The 25,076-nt window shown below is 39.9% G+C and overlaps 1 protein-coding gene and 1 long non-coding RNA gene across 2 annotated transcripts in view; one reads left to right on the forward strand and one right to left on the reverse strand.

Moving 5' to 3' along the window:
• Nucleotides 1–379: 379 nt before the first annotated feature.
• Nucleotides 380–25,076, forward strand: part of LOC308462622 — a 36,256-nt gene continuing 11,559 nt past the window's right edge. The window contains exon 1 of the long non-coding RNA XR_013979236.1: nt 380–604. This is a non-coding gene — a long non-coding RNA (uncharacterized lncRNA). The remainder of the gene's footprint in view (nt 605–25,076) is intronic.
• The window catches only part of AQR (aquarius intron-binding spliceosomal factor), a 53,022-nt gene continuing 36,661 nt past the window's right edge, over nt 8,716–25,076 (reverse strand). The window contains exons 25-35 of the mRNA XM_080977623.1: nt 23,752–23,887; nt 22,682–22,891; nt 21,295–21,432; nt 19,425–19,496; nt 18,702–18,889; nt 17,408–17,579; nt 16,757–16,927; nt 15,165–15,250; nt 14,285–14,459; nt 13,488–13,601; nt 8,716–9,184 (exon numbers count right to left, since the gene is read on the reverse strand). Coding sequence (XP_080833749.1) covers nt 8,918–9,184; nt 13,488–13,601; nt 14,285–14,459; nt 15,165–15,250; nt 16,757–16,927; nt 17,408–17,579; nt 18,702–18,889; nt 19,425–19,496; nt 21,295–21,432; nt 22,682–22,891; nt 23,752–23,887 — 1,729 coding nt within the window. The 3' untranslated portion in view covers nt 8,716–8,917. The remainder of the gene's footprint in view (nt 9,185–13,487; nt 13,602–14,284; nt 14,460–15,164; nt 15,251–16,756; nt 16,928–17,407; nt 17,580–18,701; nt 18,890–19,424; nt 19,497–21,294; nt 21,433–22,681; nt 22,892–23,751; nt 23,888–25,076) is intronic.

The raw sequence follows: 25,076 nt of genomic DNA on the forward strand, positions 1-25,076 counted from the left end.
GAGGGGAAAATAATGTGATATCTAATTTAATACTTCTATTGCAAGAGGGGAGAGAGAACTCTGCCACCTAAAACATTTTTTTCTGTTTGAAAAATTGCTGTTTAACATTCACTTTCCCCCTCTTTGAACAGCCCTCAGCAGCTGAAAGTTAAAAACTGCTTTACTCTATGCTTATTTGCAGTATCTTTCCAGGAAGTTGTTAAACTGCCAGAGGTCACCTACACTGGGAAGAAAGTCAAGAGAGAGTGCAACCATACCGACAACAGATTTGTCAGCAGTCAGGGCAAGCTCAAACTTGCAGCTTCACTATCCTTCTATTTTAGAATAGCATAAGAAGGTTGCAGAACTGCACATTTCAGTCAGAAAATGCACTCACGCCTTGGCAGTAACATTCCAGTTTAGTGTTTTAAACCTGCTCTCATTCTACCACAGAGAAGCTGGAATGAAAAGGTACTGTAGAATTATATTCTAGTGCTCTCTCTTTAAAGATCCTAGAACGCAGCTTGTGTTTGTCAGTATGGCTGAGTTCCAGGAAGGTTTTGCTGCAATGTCATTGACAAAGTCTTGACTCCAGAAGTTCTTTATAAAGGCATGCAAGAGAAAGGTGTGGAAATATTTTCCAAAGCACTCCTAAAAAGGACTGTGGTATGAATAGAGAATAGAATAGAGTATTTCTGAAAGGCAATTTGCACCCTCACATCTGGCAGTGTGTTCAAATATCCTCGATTTGTGCCTCAGTAGGGACCCCAAATTAAGAATCCATTTCTTCTAATTAACTCTTTTACCACACCGGTTTTTTATGAGATGCTTCCACCAAATTCAATCTCAGAAATTTACAGACTCAGGTCCGCCACTCATTACATATCCTATGTCAGGTGCATATTGGGAATGGCAAAGACCAAGACTTTGAACATATGAAGTGCCTGAAATAATGTCTCCTAAATCTAAACTGGGAGGGTGAGTTTGTGTAAAGCAGCTCCAGAACATAAACAGAGTGCAAAGCAAAATACAATTATTATTATTATTATTATTATTATTATTATTAATTTATTATTTATTTAATAATTTATTTATTATTTATAATTTATTATTTGTACCCCACCCATCTGGTTGGGTTTCCCCAGATTATCACACCCACTAGAATTCCCAGGTGCTCCTTATTCTAGTGAGCACATCACAATCCATTTGAATATCAAAGGGGTTCCAAATTCTAAATTTCATAGTACTTTAACAGTAATATGTTGACATGGCAATGATAGTGTCCTGTTTTAAATGTGGGTGGCTTGTCTACATCTTCTGTGCTTCTTGTGGAGGCATATACTATCTGTCACCCCCATATGATCTGAATTAGGAGGAAGAGGAGGTGCTAGACTTGTGCCTGGGGTAGAAATGGACTGGCTGTGTGTTTCAAGTTCCTAAGTCTGTTATGTGATGAGGCAGCCTGTTCTGTATGGAGCTGCACTTAACAGGAAAGACCCCATGTTGCCTTAGTAGAGTGCCTACTTTCCAGCTATGACTGGTTCACCACTGTGTTACCTCCTGTTCAGAGCTGTCTTGGACACTTACCCCATGCTTTGTTAACCCCTGGATTAGACTATTTAGAAGTGCAGAATATGGAAGCCAGGATAATGTCTGATATTGAGGGAGGACCCCAAGGGCCACAAAAACTGATAGTATATCGCTTTAAGAAAATGCTATATCGCTTTAAGAAAAAGCTATGAAACTGTTAATGCTAAAGCTTTGAAATTGCTGAGAATGCAAAAGGCCTTTCCCAAGGGAAGAGAAGAAGCTAACGTTTTATCACAGAACACACGCAGCTAAACACACAGGTTTACAAAGCACAATAGCTCTGTGTAACACAATGTATTCCTATATGAAGGCCATAACAGACACGATGGGAATCAAAGCCTAGTCAGCAGAAACAATCGGTGCTTATTGCACAAGCATACTAACCTGAAATGTTTCCAACAATTAGGATGGAGTAATGTGAAATACTTCTATACATATTATTGGATGAAATTAAAGGGCTTTGTGTAGAAACTTATAAATAACCCCCCTAGACCTAGCTGGGGGATTACAGTTCTTGCAGAATGATCCGACTGTAACCTATTGCTTCCTAAGTAATAAAATATTGGCTGGACTCTTATCTTCTCCCAGCTCCTGAGTCTCGGTGGCCAAAGACTTAGGAGTTTTTATAGGGTTTGACCTCTTGCTACAATATGACTGCAAGTACTCTTACTGCACTTATTCTGAAGTTTCTATCCAAATTGTTAGTCTATAAAGCCCTAAGTGTCTCTAATATCTGGAGGAGTGCTGCTGCTTTCCATAGGCATCATTTCATGTACTGAGATCTGCCGATGATGCCTTACTGTTAGAGCCATCACCTTCAGAGGTCCGGGGAATGGTGGCTTTTGACAGGGCCATCTCTTTTATGGCTCCAAAACTGTGCAACTCCATCCCCAGAGAGGTGCACCAACCACAACACTTTACATCTTCCATTAGCTACTTAAGTTGCACCTGTTTACCCTGGCCTTTGGAAGTGAAGCAAGAATGTTGTAGTTGTCCCCCTGGTAAATGTATTATTAGCTGTATCTGTGTTATGCTTTTATCATTATTTTTGGGGGTTTTGATGATTCATTATTTTGTGGTTGTATTTTAGTTTATCTAACCCATACTGGTACCTCAGAGTGAAGGGTGGGAAAGAAATACCAGAAATTGAATAAATACACAAATAAATAAAATACATATAGGAACAGGAAATTCAATAGATGCTCCCTTGGCCTATAGAGTGAGATGAGCACGCAACCTGAGTCATCCGCGACTGGACCTATTGGTCAGGGGTACCTTTACCTTTACCTTTAAACTCTTAAAAGAAGCTATATGCCTTATCGGATTCTAAGTGATGGATTAAATGAAGATTTGCTGCTTTACTTCTCAATAAGACTTTACTACAGTTCTGTATTCACAAAATGCTTAAAAACTGGTATATTAGTGGACTACAAGTTATGTTAAATGTGTAATTTGGTAATATGTTATTTATTTACTTTCGGAAACTTCTTAGCCACCTTTCAAAGCACCAAAAATTCCAAAGTGGTGTAAAAATATGAAATAATGTCATTTTAAGGTACTAAAATAGAAAGATATAGAAAGATATGTATAAGCATTTGATCTCAAGCCAGCAATCCCATTATAAAATACAAAACCCTAACTCACAGCCATTAAAAACAACATACATTAACAGAACCATTAACTCCTAATTAAAAGCAAACTGCAATAACTGTTTTTTTAGGAACAACCTGAAAGGAAACAAGCAGAAAGCCAATTGTACCAAAGAGGAGGCATGAGGGAGGCAATTAAAAAAATGCAAAGGAACAGGGGGTGGATCTTGAAGGTGTCATTGGTTAGCTATTTGAAGGGAGAACGAAATTGAATTTCTCATTCTCTTAGAAGCGAATGGATTCAATGGGTCATCTAAAAGCATGCTGGCTGGGCCTGATGTCATGCCAACCTCATCATCTCTCCCCCCCCCCCGATAAATAGCCTGTTGCGCCATTGGAACAACATACAGGTGTTAAGGTAACAACTGGATATATTCCAAACTGTGCATGCAAGAGGCTTCAGCATCAACTCCAGCAAAAATGCCACCTTCTTTAAAACATGTAGGCATATGCAATGGGGGTGGGGAGATAAGCACATTTGCATGCCCATAAGAAGCCACCCACTGTTCCTCGGGTTTTCTTACTAGTAAGTCTACATCAACAAACTTACTCGCTTCATCTAAAAAATTATAGTAACATTCTTTATAGTAAGGCTGGGAGAGAGATGAGTCAGAAGGAGCAGCTGTTGTCAACGCCTCCTTTTATTGCATAGTTTAGGCTGACAGGATGCCAGTGGGTGAATGTTGTATGAGTAGGGAGTAATTTAGGACAAATGGCTCACCAATGAAATTTGACCTGCATTTATAATTGAGACGAGATGAAGGCATAGTATACGCATTACTAAAAATATTAAAAGGTAAGGTGGAGATACAACAGGGAAGACCAGAATCTCCCCCAAATTAATCTGTTTAGGTCCATTGGTATCTATAACTGAATGAATATAGTTCAGTGAGTAGTTATCAAGGATGAATATTATAGTTAGGAGTCCCACAAAAAAAGAAAAAGATAGCAACAGCAGAGATTATTGTCAACCTGGCTGCACTTTTTCAGGTTATAATGCAACATGGCAGCAGTTAAAAGGGCAAGTTCTCCCACTGTGACAATTTGACTTCTCTTTAAAGGGTCACGGGAGAGTGAACAGTCATTAAACCATTTTTACAATCCCTTGATTTTCAGCCATCTGTAAGTTACACAGGCTGCAACAGGACCAAAAGACAAAGGCTGCTGCTCTAGCTGAAGGTTGTGTGGAATTCAGTTAAGCTTTCTGCCATTAGAATGAGGAAAACTATGGGGGGAATTAAAGATAGAGACATACATCATATTGACAGGAATTAATTTTGGCAAAACATGGCTAACAGGCAAAACAATTACCACCTATCCCATGCATGCATAGCGCTTAAGAGATTTTTTTTCCATGCAAATTCAATTATTAGTCATGCTAATGCCTACCTGGTAATTACATTCCCAGATAAAAACTGCTTGTGACACTCTAGAAATACCCATTAAGAATACCTCTCCAGTGCTAATACAGTGGTACCTCGCAAGACGAATGCCTCGCAAGACAAAAAACTCGCTAGACGAAAGGGTTTTTTGTTTTTTGAGCTGCTTCGCAAGACAATTTTCCCTATGGGCTTGCTTTGCAAGACGGAAACATCTTGCAAGTTTGTTTCCTTTTTCTTAACACCGTTAATACAGTTGCGACTTGACTTCGAGGAGCAACTCATAGAACGCGGTGTGGTAGCCTTTTTTGAGGTTTTTAAAGACTTTGGTGATTTTTGAAGCTTTTCCAAAACTTTCCCGACACCATGCTTCGCAAGACGAAAAAAATCGCAAGATGAAAAAATCGCAAGACGACAAAACTCGCGGAACGAATTAATATCGTCTTGCGAGGCACCACTGTATGTGGTGCACATAAGGATGCATACCCATCTATCTACTTTATATTTTAGAAAATGGTCTGTCCGCCTTCTGTGTGTTTGGACCCCACTCAAGATAGCATTGCCAAACTCAGCATGAGGGTTCGTGAGGTTGGGGCAGCAGCCTTCATCAATGTTTGGACACTATCCACCATTTTGTATCAAGATGGCAATCTAAAAAAATAATTTTGGTGTGACTTTGCCCATTTGGGGGCATAGGTTTGGTCACCTCTCCAGATATCATTGTCAAACTCAGCATGAGGGTTCCTGAGGTCGGGGTGGCAGACTTTGTCACCAATTGGAAGCCAGGTGCCAGTTTGAATCAAGATGGTGGACCAAAGTGTGACTTTGGTGTGACTTCACCTGATTTTTGGAGTGATTAGTCCAAATTCAAAAATTACGCCATCCATTTAAAAATCACAATACTTTATTGGTGTCCAAAAATTCCCAGACAGCACTGGGCACTCTCCACTGGTATTATATATGCCATATATGTGAAAAGAACACACTCCATTGATGTTCTATCTTGAAATGGGACAGTGGAGAAGTTATTCTTCCCCAGCCTTGGGTCCCCCACATGTTGGACTACAACTTCCAGAATGCTTGACCATTGCCCATGCTGGCTAGGGGTGATGGAGGCTGCTGTTCACATATTGTTATTATTAAAATAGGTAAGTAAAATATATAGCATGACAGTCAACATTAGGCCTACTCAGAATAGGCCCATTAAAGTCAATGAACACGACTAACTTAGGTTCATTAATTTCAGCAGGTCTCTTCTGAGTAGGAGCTAGTTAAATACAACCCGCAATACCCAAGCATGTTCAGAACTGGAGTAAAGGGAGCTCAAAAAGCCAATTACATAGGTCAGCACTATTGTGGACTAGGAGAACATCTAGCATTGTGCTGAGCAGTGTGCATGTTTAAAGGAAGCTTTTCAAGGGATCCAGCAGGGTGCATCACCTCCATGAGGCACAGCCTCAGGGTAGCATTTCATTCTTAAACAGCAGCCATTCACTTACATAGAAGAAAGTAAAGCAGCAGTAAAAGTGACCCCTCTGGGGTGAAAACTACATTTGCTTCTTATCCACCAAGAAGCAAGGATGTGGCCATCTGCACACTGCATAGCTGTCAACGTTTCCCCTTTTTTTAAGGGAAATTCCCTTATTCCGAATAGGATTGTGCATACTCTTTGGCGCTCTTCCTTGTTCACAATGGAAACTTGGCAAAAAAGAAAATATCACTGATGTTGTGCACCAGTCCATGGGTATATTTACTTTATTTAAAATTTCTTAACCTTTTATGCCAACAAGGCAACTTCAGTTAGGATATCTGTTGCTGTTAATGCTTCAGTCCCTTTTAAAGTTTGCCCTGCCACCAGAACACTCCTAGAAATGCTAAAAAGGAGCACTCCCTCCTCACAGTCCATTCCTTTCCCTGTACAGTAATTAGTAAACATTCCATGTCCCCAGACTATCAATCTAAAAATAGCTCTCCTGACAACAGAGATGTCAAATTTAAGCAGCAGGATGGTGAAGCGCCTTGCGACGCATAACAGGACTGCTCCAACGCGGCTGCTTGGTAATTCAGGAATTTATAGCTGATAAATGGGCCCTGTCACATTTATCTCCAGTAAAGATTGACGTGCCAAGACTTTTATTATCAGTTTCCCACCTGGATGGTGCATAGTTCCCCATAATCTGAACACCATGGTTGATAGAACATCGGTGACCGGGCCAGTTTTCAATTTTAGGATCCATCTTTGGATATTCTATATAGCAGATGATGTACCTATAAAACACTTAATAAAATTTCCTGTTTGCAAGTGGTGTCTTTGGGCACTTTTCCCATATCCCTCACAAGTTATGCCCACTTTACCAGCTTGACAAATGCCAGTGCAGGCACCTTCACACAGCTCAGTGTCCCCAAAACATGTCCAAGAGCTGGCTCCCCCACTTTAAGAGGTACCACTTGCCAAAGGAATCTGCAAAATATCACCAGTTGCTTATTGCATTCATTTGGGCCATGTACTCTTGCTATTGAGACTCTTATCCCGGCACCAGGTTAAAGTATGAGCAAAAATATCTGAAGTTGCTTCATTAAATACATACAAACTACCAGCAGCTGTTCCTGCCAGTGTTGGGATTTAAAAAAAAAAAAAAAACCAGCAGAAATAAGTTGTTAGATACTAGAATATTTTTAGAAAATAGGTTAGAAAGCAGACGATCCTTAGCTGAGCTGGTCACATGTTGCCTGAAGGCCTTGTACCATTCATCCCTGATTAAACATATGAATGTTAGTTTATGAAACTGTATCACAGTGTCTCTAAGCTGTGCACCATTAGGTCTCTCTCAGTGACAGGTTAAAAAGCTGCAGTTTATTTTTGTGCATGGTGGAACTTATGGAACCACATATTTCCAAAGCAATTTTATTTTCTTCTGGGAAGGCAATTCAAGAATGTAAATGAATAAGTGTCTAAATTAGCAAGTGTAGATTCTGTGCAATTTACAATGCAAGGAAGACTGAGAACAAATTGATTCTCATTAGCTGAAGATATCTCTATCCTATATCTGATGTTGTGAGGGGAAGAAATATTATGCTTATTTTTGTATGCGGATAAACTGCACCACCAGAGGCAAGGCTAATGGAATATATCTAATATAGCTTGAAGATTGAATGCTATTTTAATGATCTATATCTTTTTGTAAAGCAATCCTATTGGCAACTTTACAAGCAAATATACAACATTGGCAGCAAAGAACGTGAAATTCAGGTGATAGTTAACTTTGAAACATACTGCTTGTCCAGAGGATTTATAGATGTAAAATGATCTGCCAAGATGATTTCTCTCAGTTGTAAAATTGGAAATTTAAAGATGGATGTTCAATCGAAAATGATTCTAGAACACCTACTCTGGTAGAATTTTACTGATCTATTTAACATTTTGCCTGTGAAATCAAAATCAAAGGCATATTTGCTTTTTTCACATTTATTCTACTGTTAGTCCCGCTAGCTACAAACCAAAGTGTTGCAAGACACCATGTTGTCAATAGTCATGAACCTCACAAGGCAAATGTAATTATTAGATTTTGGATTTTTGTTTAGTTTTCTTTTGATGTAGCAGAACTATCACCAGCTATCTAGAAAATCCAATAAAAAACTGCAAATAGTGTTGTTGTTTTTTAATAGCTCTGAGTCACTAAAGCATATAACTATGAACTTATGGCTGGCAAGATGCTGGACTGGATGGGCCAAGAGCCTTACTCCACAAGGTTTATGTTCTTATAACGTCATCCCCCCCTCAAGCTAAAGAAACAATTAATATGTCTTCGATTATAAACAGATCATGTGGTAAAACTTCCTGGGGTGTACCACTTCAGATGCAAATACTATACAGGACATGACTGCAAGCTTTTCCAAATAAAAGACTCCATTACTAGCAGAAAAATGGGGCAACCCTGAGCTAAGTTGTACAATCTCTGAGTGTTCTTTTCCAAAGCTTCAAATCAGGATAAGGACCAAATATTGTGGTCTATGCTCACCCCAGCTATCTACATTGTATTTGATTAAAGAAAATACTTGACTGGAAATCTCTCCAAATTGAACTTTATAGTATCAAAAAAGGGGAGTTACACAAAGGATTGATAAAAAACTCCACTTTACTAAATACACAATACAAGTAAAAAAAACCTCCTTTGCTAACGATATGTTAGTCATAAACGATACTTAAAAGTATCATTAATATTTACTCTTGGTTAACAGTTGCTTGTTTTACCGACTAACATGTTTCGTGGATATACATATGATTAGTCATCTCTGTGTGTCCGCTTGAAAAAGAAAAGTTCATTTCTCTGTGCCATCTTCAGTTTCACTGTCTTCACTATCACTGTCTCTTCCAGGATGCTCAGGCATTTTCCGATGCTCCTCCTCAATTTCCTCTGCTACCTTTTGTTTCTCATTCAAAACTTTCTCTTCTGCAGTTTCCATTGGTGTGGGTTTGACTTCAGTTTCTGTTTCCATTTCAAGATCTTTGCTCTGAACTTCTTCACTTTCCTGAGATTGAAGTGTTTCGATTTCTTCAACAAGTGTTGGAGGAGGCAGCAAGTTTTGCTAGTAAGAAAATTAAACAATTCATTATAAAAATGCCTGCTTTTTGTTTTATAAACAGACCCATATTTGAATGCAATTCAGGACAACCTAGGCATCCTAAATAAGACTTCAATACAATTCAATAATGTACTAGCATGTGAATACAGGTGTTGCTGCTCAGGAATTCCATGTGTACGGCTTGCTGACTGTAATTACAATTAATTTACTTAATAGCGTACTGTCATTGGTTATAAGATATGTAATAAAGTATTAGAAGACTCCCTGGAAAAGACCCTGATGTTGGGAAAGATGGAGGGCACAAGGAGAAGGGGACGACAGAGGACGAGATGGTTGGACAGTGTTTTCGACGCTACAAACATGAGTCTGACCAAACTGCGGGAGGCAGTGGAAGACAAGAGTGCCTGGCATGCTCTGGTCCATGGGGTCACGAAGAGTCGGACACGACTAAACGACTAAACAACAAATAAAGTATTATTTGACGTGAGATTCTACAAGTGAGAGATGCAATTTCAAAAAGGCTAGCTACAAATGAGGTGATTCACAGAAGTCTTATAAAGGAATATTTAAGAATTCTTGGAGAACAGGTGATGTCCCTGCAGTCTGGAGGTGGGAAAATGTTGTCCCCATCTTTAAAAAAAAAAGTGGGGGGGGGGGGAGAAAGAACACCTAGGTAACTACTGACCGGTCCTAGAATGGATAATTAAATGGTTGGTTTGTGAGCACTTAGAAAGGAAAGATGCTGTGATTACGAAGACTCAGCATGGGTTTCTAAAAAACCAAGTCTCATTTCTTTTTTGATTGAGTTACAAGCTTGGTGGATCAGGTGAATGCTGTGGACATAGTGTTTCTTGATTTCCTTAAGGCTTTTGACAAAGTCCCCCATGATATTCTTGCAGAGAAGCTGGTAAAATGTGGGCTGGAAAAGAAACTGTTAGATGGATTTGTAGCTGGTTGACTGACCAAACCAAAAGAGTATTCACTAATGGTTTCTCATCATACTAGGAAGAAGTGACAAGTGGGGTGCTGCAGGGTTCTGTCCTGGGCCTATTGCTGTTCAGCATTTTAATAAATGACTTTGATGAAGAAATCACCAGATTTTCAGATGACGCCAAACTGGGATGGGTAGCTAATGCCGCAGTAGACAGAATCGGGATTCAATATTAGTTTAACAGATTTGAGAACTGGGTCAAAACTAACAAAATGAATTTCAATAGGGACAAATGTAAGGCTCTGCACTTAGGCAGGAAGAAACAGCAGGGGTCTTAGTAGATCACAAGCTTAACATGTCAGTAGTGTGATGCAACAGCAAAAAAACAAGTGGATGTTATTCTAAGCTGTATCAACAGAAGTATAGTGTCTTGATTGAGTAATACTCCTGCTCTATTTTGCCTTGGTCAAACCATGCCCATAGTACTGTGTTCATTTCTGGGTACTACAATGAAGAAGGATATTGACAAGCTGGAACATGTGCAGAGGAGGGTGACCAATATTATAAGCAGTCTGGAAATCAAATCTTATAAGGGAATTGGGTATGTTTAGCCAGGTAAAGAGGAGATATGATAGCCACGTTCAAATATCTTAAGGGCTGTCACATGGAGGAGGGAGCATGCTTGTTTTCTCCTGCTCCAGAGGGTATGTTCTGAACCAATGGCTTCAATTTACAAGAAAGGAGATTCTGGCTAAACATCAGGAATAACTTTCTGACAGTAAGAGCTGTTCGACAGTGGAATGGACTCCTTTGGGAAACCTCCTTACTTGGAGATTTTTTAGCAGAGGTTGGGTGGCCATCTGTCATGGATGCTTTAGTTGCGATTCCAACATTGCTGGGTGTGGACTACTACATGACACTTGGGGTACCTTTCAATTCTACAAATCCATGACTTTATGTGGGGGATGAGAATGGTGTAAAGAATTATGTAATTTTATTTTACTTATAGTACTTTTGTGAAGAGAATGCATGGCCTGAGAGTTTACATATCTCCCACTGAGTTAAAATAAAAAAAATCCTTCCAGTAGCACCTTTAAGACCAACTAAGTTAGTTCTTGGTATGAGCTTTCGTGTGCAAGCACACTTCTTCAGATACACTGAAACAGAAGTTGCCAGATCCTTCTATATAGTGAGAAGGTGGGGAGGGGTATTACTCAGAAGGGTGGTGGGAATGGGAGATTGGCAGATAGCTGAGATGAGCCTGCTGACGACTCTTAACGACTGTAATAGGTCTTACAGGAAAAGGCAAGGGGTGAGAAGGTGAGAAATGGCTTAGTCATGTATAATGGGATAAGAATCCAATGTCTTTGTTCAAACCAGGTCTCTCCATGGTTTTAAGTTGGGTAATGAGTTTAAGTTTGGTCATGAGTCCCACTGAGTTAGACTTTCTCCCTGAATTGTGCTTTTGCAGCAGGAATCCCACCACTGTGAGACTCCAGAGATGTTAACCCTCCCCCTTCCATCAGTACACTGACTGGGGGAAAGTCCTGGAGTTCACAGTTCCTGCCGCCTCCTTTCATTATATGTAGGAAGTAGCATTCAAACCAAGAAATTCCATTTGAGACTCTTGCTTCAGATGTTACATTCTAATGACAATACAGGGAACAAAGGACAGGTGGGGGGGAAACAGTGGCTGACTCCCGAGTTGCTGCTCAAGGTACAAGGCAATATAACCTTTGAACAGGCTCTACTAGCACTGGGAAGAAAATGTCAATGTTTATTGGGTTTGTTGACCTATGGAGCAATGTAAAGCGACCTGAGATGTCAAGGGAAGTTGTATGAGTGTTGTTCTGTTGTACGAGATGGGGGTATGGCAGCAGAACATAAACAGAGATGTTCTGCTGGCAGAAGGGGAGGGGTAAAGTGCATGTGTGGATAACCCACGTCCAAAGTCTGCTCATTTCCCCAAAACCCTCACAAAAATGTCACAGCTCTCTGCTAGCTCTGGAGTTGGCACAACTAATTTTCTCACAGTAGTCAAAAGAAAAATGGTGCCACAATGAAACAGCATGGCAGTGGATGTGGCACTCATTCTGTAGGCTGATCGCCAGGGTCTTATCCCCTGACCCTGGTATAAATTTGAGTTAGAATTGCTCTGGCCAACTAAGACCAGACATATCCAGTAGAATTCTAGTATTAAAACACTGTTATTGTTGTTTGTCTGGATTGTGGTATATGTGTTGTATGTATTTATGAAATAACAATGGAACTTTTTAAAATAAAAAAATTCATTTCCAACTCTGGAAAGATAGCAGAGAACCCCACCCACCTTCCTCCACATCTCTTCCACTATTCCATTTCGTTGTTCCAATGAGCTCTTTCACACTAGCATTTCCGCACACTATTAAACTGAAATTGCATCTGCTATTAACTCATGTTTCTGACAGCCATGTCATGGAGAGGAGAGATTTCAAGAACGACACTCAAACTTTGAAATTACTATATCTGGATCTCTTAATATGTGGCCAAAATGCTATTTTGGGGAGACTAATTATAGGGATTAAGGAAAGCTGAATCTCTCAAATAAGGGATTCCTTTGTCCCTGGAAAAATATATATTTCATGCTGCCGGATACAAAATGAGACTCCTTCTGCGATGCAGCTGGTATCCATGCATGATAACGGTTATTCGATTCTTTTTGTAAGTATGGACTAATGTGATGTTAAAAATAACATCTCAGTAGTGCTACAGAGAATACATACCAGAGCATTTGCTGCAAGTCTGCATGAGTTATGGACTTACAAGGTTATCCAGTCATTGCACTATAGCCTGTAAGTGTTCGAACATAAACTGAGCATGCAGACTGTTTTTCAGAGAATGTAGCCAGTGCAACTCCTGTTCACATCAACAAGCTTGTTCTAGCAGAACAGTAGAACCAATATGCAAAAGGTGTTTTTCATGTCACAGGATGTTCAATGGCATCAAGTGGTTTATTTTTCTCCCAAGAGAATATTTTAAGACTGCCCCCCACCTCAAAAAACTATCCAGATTTATATCAACATAATCAGCCAGACTTCCAAATGAATGATTTTTTTGTTTTGCTAAACATGAGGACATCAAGGCAGTGGTAAGGCCTTATCATCCTGTTTTATAAAAATAGGTTTGAAATTGTTATGCTTCATGAAGACTCAAATTAATGCTGAAGGTATGAAACCAATCGTATGACAGATTTCAGAAACACTGCTATTGCAAGCTCAAAGGAAGAGGTCAGACGTTTACTAACTTACTTCTTATCAAAGATTTATTAAGAGTGCTTTCACTCAAAGCATTCCCAATTTTAAAAAGTACGTTTTCTCAACTCTCAGTAATATTTACCTGTCTGTGCTGGCGTGTATTCTGTATCATGTGCATATACATGTTGTACACAAAGTTGGCCATCTGAGGCATATTCTTTATAACGTGGACTTGGTGAGATGGGTGTTCTCCATTCTAGAGGAGGGGGAAAAGTACTATTGAGATATTTAAAGCAAAAAAAATGAACATAAGAGCACTTTTGTAGTAAGATAAAATATTCAAAATCCAACCAATAAAACTTATGCCTTAGGAAGGAAAAGGCAAAGCTCCCTTATACTGAGGGAGACCACTGGTCCATCTAGCTCAGGATTGTTTACACTGATCCCTATGAGTTTAGGCAACAGGCATTCCTAGCCCTACCTTACTTAATAAAAATATATATACCACTTAACTGTAAGAAAACCTCTAAGCAGTTCACAAAAATATAAAACAAACTATTAAAACTCCTGAAGAAGTTAAGAACAGGTATTCAAACACATTCAAAAGATGAAAAAAGATGAAGATAGCTGAACAATGAAACGTGATCTGCATGCAAAGCACATGCTCTACCACTGAGCTATACTCCTTTGGTAGCATGCAACCCCCTGTGCTGTTCAGACAACCAGACTTCCACTTGTGCAATGAAAATTCATCTTTTTCTCCTCCCCCTCCCGCCACCGGTGCATGCTCAAAAATTGCTCCAAAGGATTGGAGATTTTGTGGGTGCATGGTGGGAGCAGAAGAAGGGGGAGTCTTGTTGTGTGAGTGCAACTCTGCTTGGATACAACCCACTGTTTCAATCGGACTGTATTTATGTAATTCAAGACAGCTCTCCATACCTGCCGGGCTGCTGGAAAATACTCCGTAGGGATTATATGCAGTTGAAGAGGGCGAGCAGTGAGCTGGCTGAAAGCTGGAGTCAGCTCAAAACAGTTCTGGAATAGCGATACTCGGGCAAAAATATAAAGCCCAAGTCTTGCTCTTGACATAGCAACCACCAAACGCCGAACATCCCTTCAAGAAATAAGAATGAAATTGACACACTGTTAGAATCAACTACCATTGCTACAAACTTTGCAGAACTACCCGAATACTGAGAATTAAAGCTAGGATTTCCTGCATGCATGGCTTGTGCTCTACTCCTGAGGTCATGGGGATAATATTTTAAGCACCATTAGGTTGCAGTTTGATCTGACATAGGAAAATCTGCAAAACATTTTATTTCCTCTTCAACTGTTAAAGGTACTTAATGGTCTGCCTCCCCACCACTGCACACTTTCTCCTACGAAGCTCTGGAGATGCCATTGATCACAATGACCTCACCTTTTAGATACAATATCAACAACTCCAATTATTACTTGCGGGTCTGTATGCATATTCAAATACCACAGGAATGATAATTTACTGTTATGGGGATTATCATGATCCACATCTCACTAAGGCGTAGGTTGATCAGTCATCTTTGCAAGAGTTAATTCCAGTTGAGGTTTAGCACCAATGATACCCAATTAAATTTATCACAAGACGGTATGCTTATTAACAAAACTCGCAAATGTAGCGGATGCAGTTTGGAGGATTCTACATGCAGGAAAATACATTCTGAGTAATGAATGGGTGAGAGATAAACAAGGCTCTACTGAGCTCTGCCCGAGCCATCTTTATGACTACCGCACGACACTACTTGGACTCTGCCCTTTGCAAAGATACGTTATTACTTACCTCAAGTGGCCAACCGCTTTAGTTCGCACAAGTGAAAGGATGATATAATCATTTTGCTGACCTTGAAACCGGTCCACAGTTGTCACCTAGCAGAAACATGGAGAGTGTTAATTCACTGGCATCTCACTGAGATTTCCAAAGAACATTTGGAAAATTAACAATGAAGTACAGCTTCGTAGGCTAGTGAAAGCAAGCTGGCCTTTTGGTGCTAAGCTGAAAGGCTTCTTTCTGAAAAGATGGTGGAAATTTACTCCATTGCAAACAGGAACGGGGCAACAGGGAAAACACCCGTCTTCGTAATGGAAACTCGTAGACATAATCAGAGAAATCAGGCACAAACACAGCTTCTGAGTTAGGGATGGAGGAAAATTTTGTTCGTGTGCATTTTTAAGCAAACTCACCTGACTTATACCTCCCAGACTAAGATACAAATTAGAATGTAATTATCCTTTGGATTTCTCACTTTTCTGAATTTTTCCAAAATGTCTATTTTGGGATAGATTCCTCAAGAAATGTGTACACTGGGACAAAATACATATTTAAGTATGTACTTCAATACAAATCTTGTTTATTTTAAAAATCCACACATTAATGAGGAAATGGGATGTAAAAGATTTATGAATAAACAAATGTGCATGTCTGGGAATCAAGGAGGCTGTGGTCCCTGCGGATTCTCGAACCACAACATATGACCAGAAAGCATGTGCAGAGGGAGGTCCACAGCATCCTATAGTCTTTCAGTAGCCTTCCTGGGGATCAGAGGGTTGCTTGAGAACACTGTCACCATTGTTAGATCCAATGTTTCCAAAACTAAGCCTGTAAAACTGGAGCTTTTAGTTGGTGACATATGCAGTACCTGGTACTGTATTATTCCTGTAATATATGCCCCAAATGCCATTTATGCAATAAAAATGATGAAATATGCACTAAAACCAGAGATGTGTGCCTTAACTACACTGTTTTCGGAATACAAAGAAAATGCATACTTCGCTTATTTAAAATTTAATGTTTTCATCAAAAAACATCTGTGCAAAATTTAACAGGCGCCGTATATCATGTTCTTGCATAGTAATGTGATTCCTGAAATGTAGCTACTAATGGTTACAGTTTTCCTAATCTTAATTGATGTTGCTTATAAATACCGCTATGGGGCAAACCTTGGCAAAAGCCTATGCAATGTAATTAGCCATTATAACATCTTGTGCTCTATTTCCGGGCTTATTTTTGCTTTTGAACAAGTCTTGAATAATTAAAATATTCTCCTTCAAGATACAAAGCTATGCCTTTTGTGAACTAATGACTCAAAAATCCATTTGCATATAAATCTGACATCTAATTATAATTTGCTATATTATCTCCTGCAATTCACCAGCTAGAATCTCTGTGCCTAATTTGCTTTTTAGGCTCAACATTAGACAGGAAAAACAACAAATGACATAGTGGCATCCAATCCACAGGCAGCAATCAACTCAACCAGTGAACAAACTTAAAATCCTACTAGTAGGTTTGTTTATAAATATATGAAAGGAAGGAAGGAAGGAAGGAAGGAAGGAAGGAAGGAAGATGCAAGTGAATAGTATCTGGAATATTACCTTGTTTGGTCTTCCAATCATTGGGTTATTCCCACAACGCTGATTAATAATATCCCGAATGAGGTGTTTCTGGCCATTATAGGTTGTCAAGATACTTATCTTCTCTGCAGGGTATCCTAGCAGGCACATGTACATGAACAGGGCAACAACATATTCTGCCTCACCAAGATTCTGCAAAGGAGAGGAACTTGTTTTATGCACTTGGTCAGATAATATTCATGCAGCAAGGTTGGAGCAAAACCACCACTTGGGAGAACATGACTCCTGCCTATTAAAGACATTTCCTTGATATGACTTCCTGAGAGCGAAAAAAGGAAATTTAAATGCTATTGGCATCTGTACAGTGACAATTTTTTAAGACACTATGGTAGTATATAGATGTATATGCACACATATTTACATATACCTCTCAGAAAGGAACATTCCCACTTCCAGCCAAGTGGCACGAACTGCAACTGGTCTCCATCACCCGCAACCCATAAGTTATATTTTTATTGTACACTGGGGTGGTAGTGATGGAGGGGAGATTTCTATTGCCCAGTGCTTGCAATTTAACTTAATATTACAAAACTAAAACTTGCATTCTGTTTTCATAGTAAGTAAACACCCTGATGTGAGTACCAAAACTATTATGAATTGTTTTCCCCTTACCTGATAGAAGTAAGGATTGGGTTCAGATTCTCCTACGCCATGGAAATCTTCTACATTTATGAGCTGGAAGTCATACAGGAAACCAGCATTTGCTGTTCTGAATTCTGGCAAGAGCTGCACATGTGGCAAGTTACCCAGGTTCTTGTAACGCCAGTTGTAGAGATTGCATAAGCTTTATGGGAAATAGATTTGAAGACAATTATTGTCAATTGTCAACATGAGTGAATATATTCCTTTACTATTCTCCATGTCACCTATAAAATTAAATTTCATGCATGAAAAGCAAATACATTATTACAAAACACGTTTACTGGACAATGAGCAAGGAAGGAGAACAATTCTGCAAAATGAGAATCACAATCAAAGGTGAACACATTTAGAACTATCAGACTCCTGTATGGTCTGAAATATTTAAATTGCTACAAGTAATCGCCAGCACTTGGAATTGTACCAATAAGTAGAATGAGATGCAACACAGATTTCAAAGCACTTAAAGGGGTTTGCAGTGAAACAGCTGAAACAAAGGAGGGGACCTTCCTTTAAGCAGCATCTTGCTGCCTGTTTAAGCTTTGAAGTCCTGACTTTGGGACTTCAAGGCACCAAATCCCTCAATTTCATTTGTGACACCATGGGATTGATAGGTGGGTGACCCTGCCCAACGGTCAAAATCTGGCCCCTGTGCGAGTGCAAGGATTTATGCTTGCTCAACAGAACTTTCACTCTATCCTCCCCCATGCCCCCCCCCCAAATCTGTTCTGGGGGGTTCACACGACCCTCCAAACCAGAAGGTTTCAGGGTGAGGGGAGAATGCTCCATTGCACAAGCATAAATCTTTGCAATAATGGGTTGAGTCCACTGGATACTGATACAAAATTCCTTTCAATGTTTCAGAGGGCTTTAAGGAACAGAACTGATAGTCATTATTCACCTACAAACAATGTTCACTTTAGGTTGTATTTGCTGATACCACTACGTATCACCTGAGTGAGTCACTGAGACAATTCACAGCATGCTCCTCCTCCATCATTATAGCCTAGAGAAGTAATGCATGATCTGAAAAGGCTTATTTGCCTTCTTCAGTTTATTCAATAACCTTAGCATTACAATCTGAACACTGTAAAAGGCGGAGTGGCTACTGTTATGAAACTGACAAGAGAGAAAAGTCCACCTCTAAGAAAAACTTGTTATAGTGATCATTAGGCATACATAGCCTTCAAGGCAGGCTTCAATAGCTGTATGGATAGTTTTCCTTCATACAAGACCTCCTATAATTTTTATTTTCTTGTTGCCTTACCTTGCTCTTGCTCTTCCTTGAGCGTCCAAGTCAACAGTTGGCACTCCCACACGGACAAAGCGCGTAAAAAGAGACTGCTCCATGTTCGAATATTTTTGAAAAGCCATGTTTTTAATGACTGGTGGCAACTGATGATGGTCCCCAATCATAATCCACCGCTTCAGTCGACTGAATCCATCCTGGGGATTCTATCGAAAACAAGCAAGATGCTAGGGTTGAAATGCTAGAACTATTAGTGACCACTATTTTTGAGCTCTACATTTACTGTACTATGGTGAACATTACTTTCAAAGCTAGAAAAATGTATAGCTTTATCTTTATTCTGTATTCATAAATGAAGAGGTGCAAAAAAACACCTGTTAGGAAGAATAGATTCTTCTGTATTACAACACTGTCACTTGCAGTCTTTTCTTCCATGGCCACTGTGTGTTAAGAAGCAAGTAATGTGGTCTTCTTTCCTGTGCAAATCATTCCTACATAAAGCAAATTCTTGACATAAATCTTATTTAAATCCAGATGAGCCCAGCTACATTGTTGGGTTCCTGATATTGTTCCTTATTCATAAGGCTTTCCAACGTTCATAACGAAAGTGTCAATTGGAATGTTTCTTTTTTCATGCATGGTAAAAAAAAATGTTATTAACCAATACAATCTTAAGTACAAATAGTAAAATAATTACATTGAAATAATGGTCATAAACTGAAGTGCTGCAAGTGTTCTTACCTGTAAGAGGAGTGGTATAAAAGTTTCAATCTCCAGTATCTGAGCAGCCTCTTCCATTAAGATGTTATCATACTAGGAGGTTAAAGAGAAATATGTTAGGTTTTCGTTTTAATGTGGGAATGATTAGTTCATATCGGAAGCCATTTGCTTACTGGTGTGCACACAGTATATTGTCTCCCTGCCTATTTAACTTATATGCAGAATTCATCATGCGAAAGGCTGGGCTGGATGAATCCGAAGCCGGAATTAAGATTGCTGGAAGAAATATCAACAACCTCAGATATGCAGATGACACAACCTTGATGGCAGAAAGCGAGGAGGAATTAAAGAACCTTTTATTGAGGGTGAAAGAGGAGAGCGCAAAATATGGTCTGAAGCTCAACATCAAAAAAACGAAGATCATGGCCACTGGTCCCATCACCTCCTGGCAAATAGAAGGGGAAGAAATGGAGGCAGTAAGAGATTTTACTTTCTTAGGCTCCATGATCACTGCAGATGGTGACAGCAGTCACGAAATTAAAAGACGCCTGCTTCTTGGGAGAAAAGCAATGACAAACCTAGACAGCATCTTAAAAAGTAGAGACATCACCTTGCCAACAAAGGTCCGTATAGTAAAAGCTATGGTTTTCCCAGTAGTGATGTATGGAAGTGAGAGCTGGACCATAAAGAAGGCTGATCGCCAAAGAATTGATGCTTTTGAATTATGGTGCTGGAGGAGACTCTTGAGAGTCCCATGGACTGCAAGAAGATCAAACCTATCCATTCTGAAGGAAATCAGCCCTGAGTGCTCACTGGAAGGACAGATCCTGAAGCTGAGGCTCCAATACTTTGGCCACCTCATGAGAAGAGAAGACTCCTTGGAAAAGACCCTGATGTTGGGAAAGATGGAGGGCACAAGGAGAAGGGGACGACAGAGGATGAGATGGTTGGATGGTGTTCTTGAAGCTACCAGCATGAGTTTGATCAAACTGCGGGAGGCAGTGGAGGACAGAAGTGCCTGGCATGCTCTGGTCCATGGGGTCACGAAGAGTCGGACACGACTAAACGACGACGACGTGCACACAGCATCTGGTAATTTATTAAATAATATAGTATGTGCATAATGTATTTTGCTTATAGCAAAACTTGTATAATTTGACTTTCTGAGTAGTGGTTTCTCATTTTTTTGCTTGCATAAACAGAGCTACCTGAAAGATATGAACGTGTCTAGTCAGGATATAGTGAAGCTACACCAAGCTCAAACCTGACAGGATGCTGAAAACAACCAACATTTGAATGAGTTTTCTGTGTCTTTGACATGTATGTTCTTGGCTTGGTATGCCTGCAATTAGACTTCACAATGTGTGTGGTACCTGCTAACAGATCTTGAAAGTAAGTAGGTAGGGGAGAGGAGCAGGCTCATAGATTGGCGACTATTAGAAGTTATCTTGGCACAAGAGAACATTTCAGAATTGGGCTGCTCTGGTAATTAGTTTCCCTCCAGGATGGTGAAGGTGTGAGACATCCGGGAGATCTGGGTGGCTTCTGGGTCTACAACCAGCTCTTTACCTATCCATATGGTGTAGTACAGGGCTTCATGGCTGAGGCTTGAACCATGGTACCCAAGGGACAAAAGAGGCTGGACAGGCAAACCAGTTCCACAGTCCGTATCAGGTAGAATAGTACTGATCTTCTGCCACAGTGTTCCTATGTGTATGACATAGCTAAGTAACTAAATAAAGCTGTGGCCAATTGAATCCAGCATCCATCCTTTTTGCCAATTTGCAACGCATTCCTTCTCCTACCTGTTGCCTTTATAACCCTCTAACAGCAGCAGATGACACACAATTAATACAGGGAAGCCTTAGCATTTTGTCCACAGTGGCGTTACCTTGAAACCCAACTCAACCAAGTCATGGCGTTTCAAAGCAGCATGCGTGCAGGTCATGGCAATGATCTTTGCTTCCTTCACAAGCAGGTATTTGGATCTGTCCAGTCCACTGCGGAGCAGTTCAAATGCTCGGAATTCCTACAGAAAATAGTTGACAGCCACACTTCTGTGAAACAATGCAGAATACTCACGCTTACAATAAAACTGTGTGACTTTCAACTTGCCACCAAACAAAACAGTTGCAAAATCCAGGGGTCTGTGGGTGCTCTGAAGCACAGATGGAACTCACACACACATATTTTCCCATTCATTTGAACGTCAGAGACAGATGTTTGGGCATAAAGTACTTCCCTAATTTAAAATCAGTCGCAGGGTTCCACAGATGGGCATAGACAACCAATCTGTCTTCCTGTATATTTGTCTTTATGCAGAATTTCAAAATTGGCACATTTGGGGAAATTAGGAGAATCCCTAATCAACAGTGATCTATTGATCCCTGATCAAGAGAAAAACACCTCTAAGCACAAGGACGAGCAGATCAATTTTCTCTACCCTCCCCCCCAGGTTTTATTATTAATTTTGAGATACATTAAAAACAAGCATCATATTCACAACACCACCAGGCAGGCTTTTTTGAATGCCTATGAAAATAATAACATAAGACAAAATACGCAAACATGCAGGATGTTCCAGTAACATTTCATCATAAATGGATTTAAATATTGCTTGATATATGCTTTCTAACCCACATCTTACAAAAGGATCTTAGAAAAGTTATAGCCTCTTATTAAACTCTGCCTACTTTATATATATATGTTTCTAATTTCATTCATTTAACTGAATAGCATAATCATTTAATGAAAAAAGATACTTGCTTTTAGAAGCAAGCACCCCACCAATTGTTGATTCTATTCTTGCACATGGTTTTTAGTATTTCCAAGATTACTGTTTTAGGCTCCATCTTCCCTTTGCTCAACCCTATTCTTCAAATAGTCTTTATTTTTTAGGACAATCTCATCAAAGTAAAAAAAAAATCCACTTTAATACTGCTATATCTCCAATGACTTACATTTTTAAAACTAAATCTTATCATTTCAGGTATTAAAACACTCCTGATAGGATACTTTATAGTAACAGAATTTAACACACACAAATGCAGCTGGATCTTTTGTATAACCATTTCTCTTCAAAGAATTGCAACCCCAAGAAAGTTTCCAAGTTTACATTATTTAACTGTTTGACAAGTTTCAATTTACAGGACCTTATGAAAATTCAATATACATAGTGTGTATAGTATGTGAAGTGCTACTCATTTCATTATCAGAACTTTCTTTCCCTCTCTATAACAGAAAAAGGAATGCCACAGTTAACTTCTTATAAACCTTACCTCGAGCTGAGTGAATATCTTTTTAATATGTCTAAAACATCCTTCGGCGATTTCCATATCTTCATTGTAAGATCTGCCTTTAAAAATTGGCTGAGGGGCATTTGCAAAATACTGATGGAAAGGAAAGAAGTTGCAGATATCAGCAACATCTGAAGGTTTGCTGCCTTTAACTTTCACTTTGCTCATATACTCTTCCCAACGAGACATTACCTGGAAAAAAGTGATCACATTAACATTGCTATTTTGCAATCTCATATTTACTACGGCCAGAATCCGAAGCGTTTTGCACAGAACACTGGGAGAGCACTAGGCCTTTTTCTCCATGCTCTACTGGAACCTCTAAAGCAGGCATGGCCAAACTTGGCCCTCCAGATGTTTTGGGACTACAACTCCCATCATCCCTAGCTAACAGGACCAGTGGTCAGGGATGATGGGAACTGTAGTCCCAAAAACAAGTTTGGCCATGCCTGCTCTAAAGTATCCCCTCTCTAGCGTGGGACTCAAGACATCCAAGGAGATGTAGCTGGAAGACAGAAATCAGCAAACCAACTATGGGCATGTGAAAGTACCTTCCACTTGTGCATACCTGGACCCTAGTCTATGAACACAAGATCAACATTTTAAATTACCATTGTAAGTCCATATTGTAACATATCTACAAACACACTGAAATAACTTTTTTCATTAGGAAATATGAAACATCTCACCGAGATTCCCTGCAAATAATAAAAAGTATTTTCTTTTCTTTTAGAATGCATCTCTCAACATTCAAGGTGGGTTACTGCTTATATAATATATAATCAAGGCAGAAAGGGTACGCCAGTTCAGACTCCTTGCCAAAAGTCACACAAAGCAAGAACATTGGCCTTTCTAATTATGACTCATCGCACACAGGGTGGAAACAATAGGAACAAAAAGAAGTAACAGCATAATTATAGCTTCAGTTGCCATTTGCATTTGAGAGTGAAACAACGGGTTCTTCAGTCCAAGTTCTGAGAACTTCATCCCAATTCCCCATCTAAGTTCCTTAGAATGCTATGTTCACGCCTGATCTTTATTTAATTTCTTACTTGATATAAGAAGAAGTGGCCAGCTGTTTCACAAGTATAGGAAACATCACCAGGGACCCCCAAACTCTCCTGTAATCGGCCAACTTCCCGCAGAAGCTCCAATCTCCGTGCTAGAACATAGTTTACTCTTCCATACCTGCAAATCAGATTAATACAGTGAAGAATGAGGTACATGGTTGAATCAGTTTTGCTGACTACCAGTTTGATTCTGGACTGTGAAAAAAGCTGCATGTACACAAACACACAATTAGTGTTAAGCACCTGAGGAAGATTTGAACTTTTGTTTCACAAACAACCACCTTCCAAAGTGAATGGCAAGTCACTTCTGAACAAGGGAGTTCCTTCATAGTTTTCAAAGCTGCATTGCATTGCATTGTAGTTTAAGAACACAAGAAGAGCCAAAGGCCCATCAAGTCAGCATCCTGTTCTCATAGTGGCCAACCAGATGCCAATGGGAAGCCCACAATGGGACATGAATCACAGAACTGTAGGATTGGAAGGTACCATGAGGGTCATCTTAAAAAGCAGAGACATCACCTTGCCGACAAAGGTCCATATAGTTAAAGCTATGGTTTTCCCAGTAGCGATGTATAGAAGTGAGAGCTGGACCATAAAGAAGGCTGATCGCCAAAGAATTGATGCTTTTGAATTATGGTGCTGGAGGAGACTCTTGAGAGTCCCATGGATTGCAAGAAGATCAGACCTATCCATTCTGAAGGAAATCAGCCCTGAGTGCTCACTGGAAGGACAGATCGTGAAGCTGAGGCTCCAATACTTTGGCCACCTCATGAGAAGAGAAGACTCCCTGGAAAAGACCCTGATGCTGGGAAAGACTGAGGGCACAAGGAGAAGGGGACGACAGAGGACGAGATGGTTGGACAGTGTTCGCGAAGCTACAAACATGAGTCTGACCAAGCAGCGGGAGGCAGTGGAAGACAGGAGTGCCTGGCGTGCTCTGGTCCATGGGGTCACAAAGAGTCGGACACGACTAAATGACTAAACAATGAGGGTCATCTAGTCCAACCCCCTGCAATGCAGGAATCTTTCTGCCTAACATGGGGCTCAGACTCACGACTGGTCTCGTGCTCTTCCAACAGAGCTACCCCAGCTACTTGAGTACAACAGCATACTCCTGCTTGTTGTGATCACCAACAACTGGTATTATAGAAGCACACTGCCTCTGATGCTGGAGGCAATATAGCTATTGTGACTGGTAGTCAGTGAAATTCCAACATAAATTTGTCTAATCTTTTATAGCTATGCAAATCAATTACCATCACTCATTCTTGGGGTAGCAAATTCTGTAGTTTAACTAAGCATTGGGT

This window comes from Podarcis pityusensis (assembly GCF_964106645.2).
Source record: "Podarcis pityusensis genome assembly, chromosome: 1".
Classification (NCBI taxonomy): domain Eukaryota; kingdom Metazoa; phylum Chordata; class Lepidosauria; order Squamata; family Lacertidae; genus Podarcis; species Podarcis pityusensis.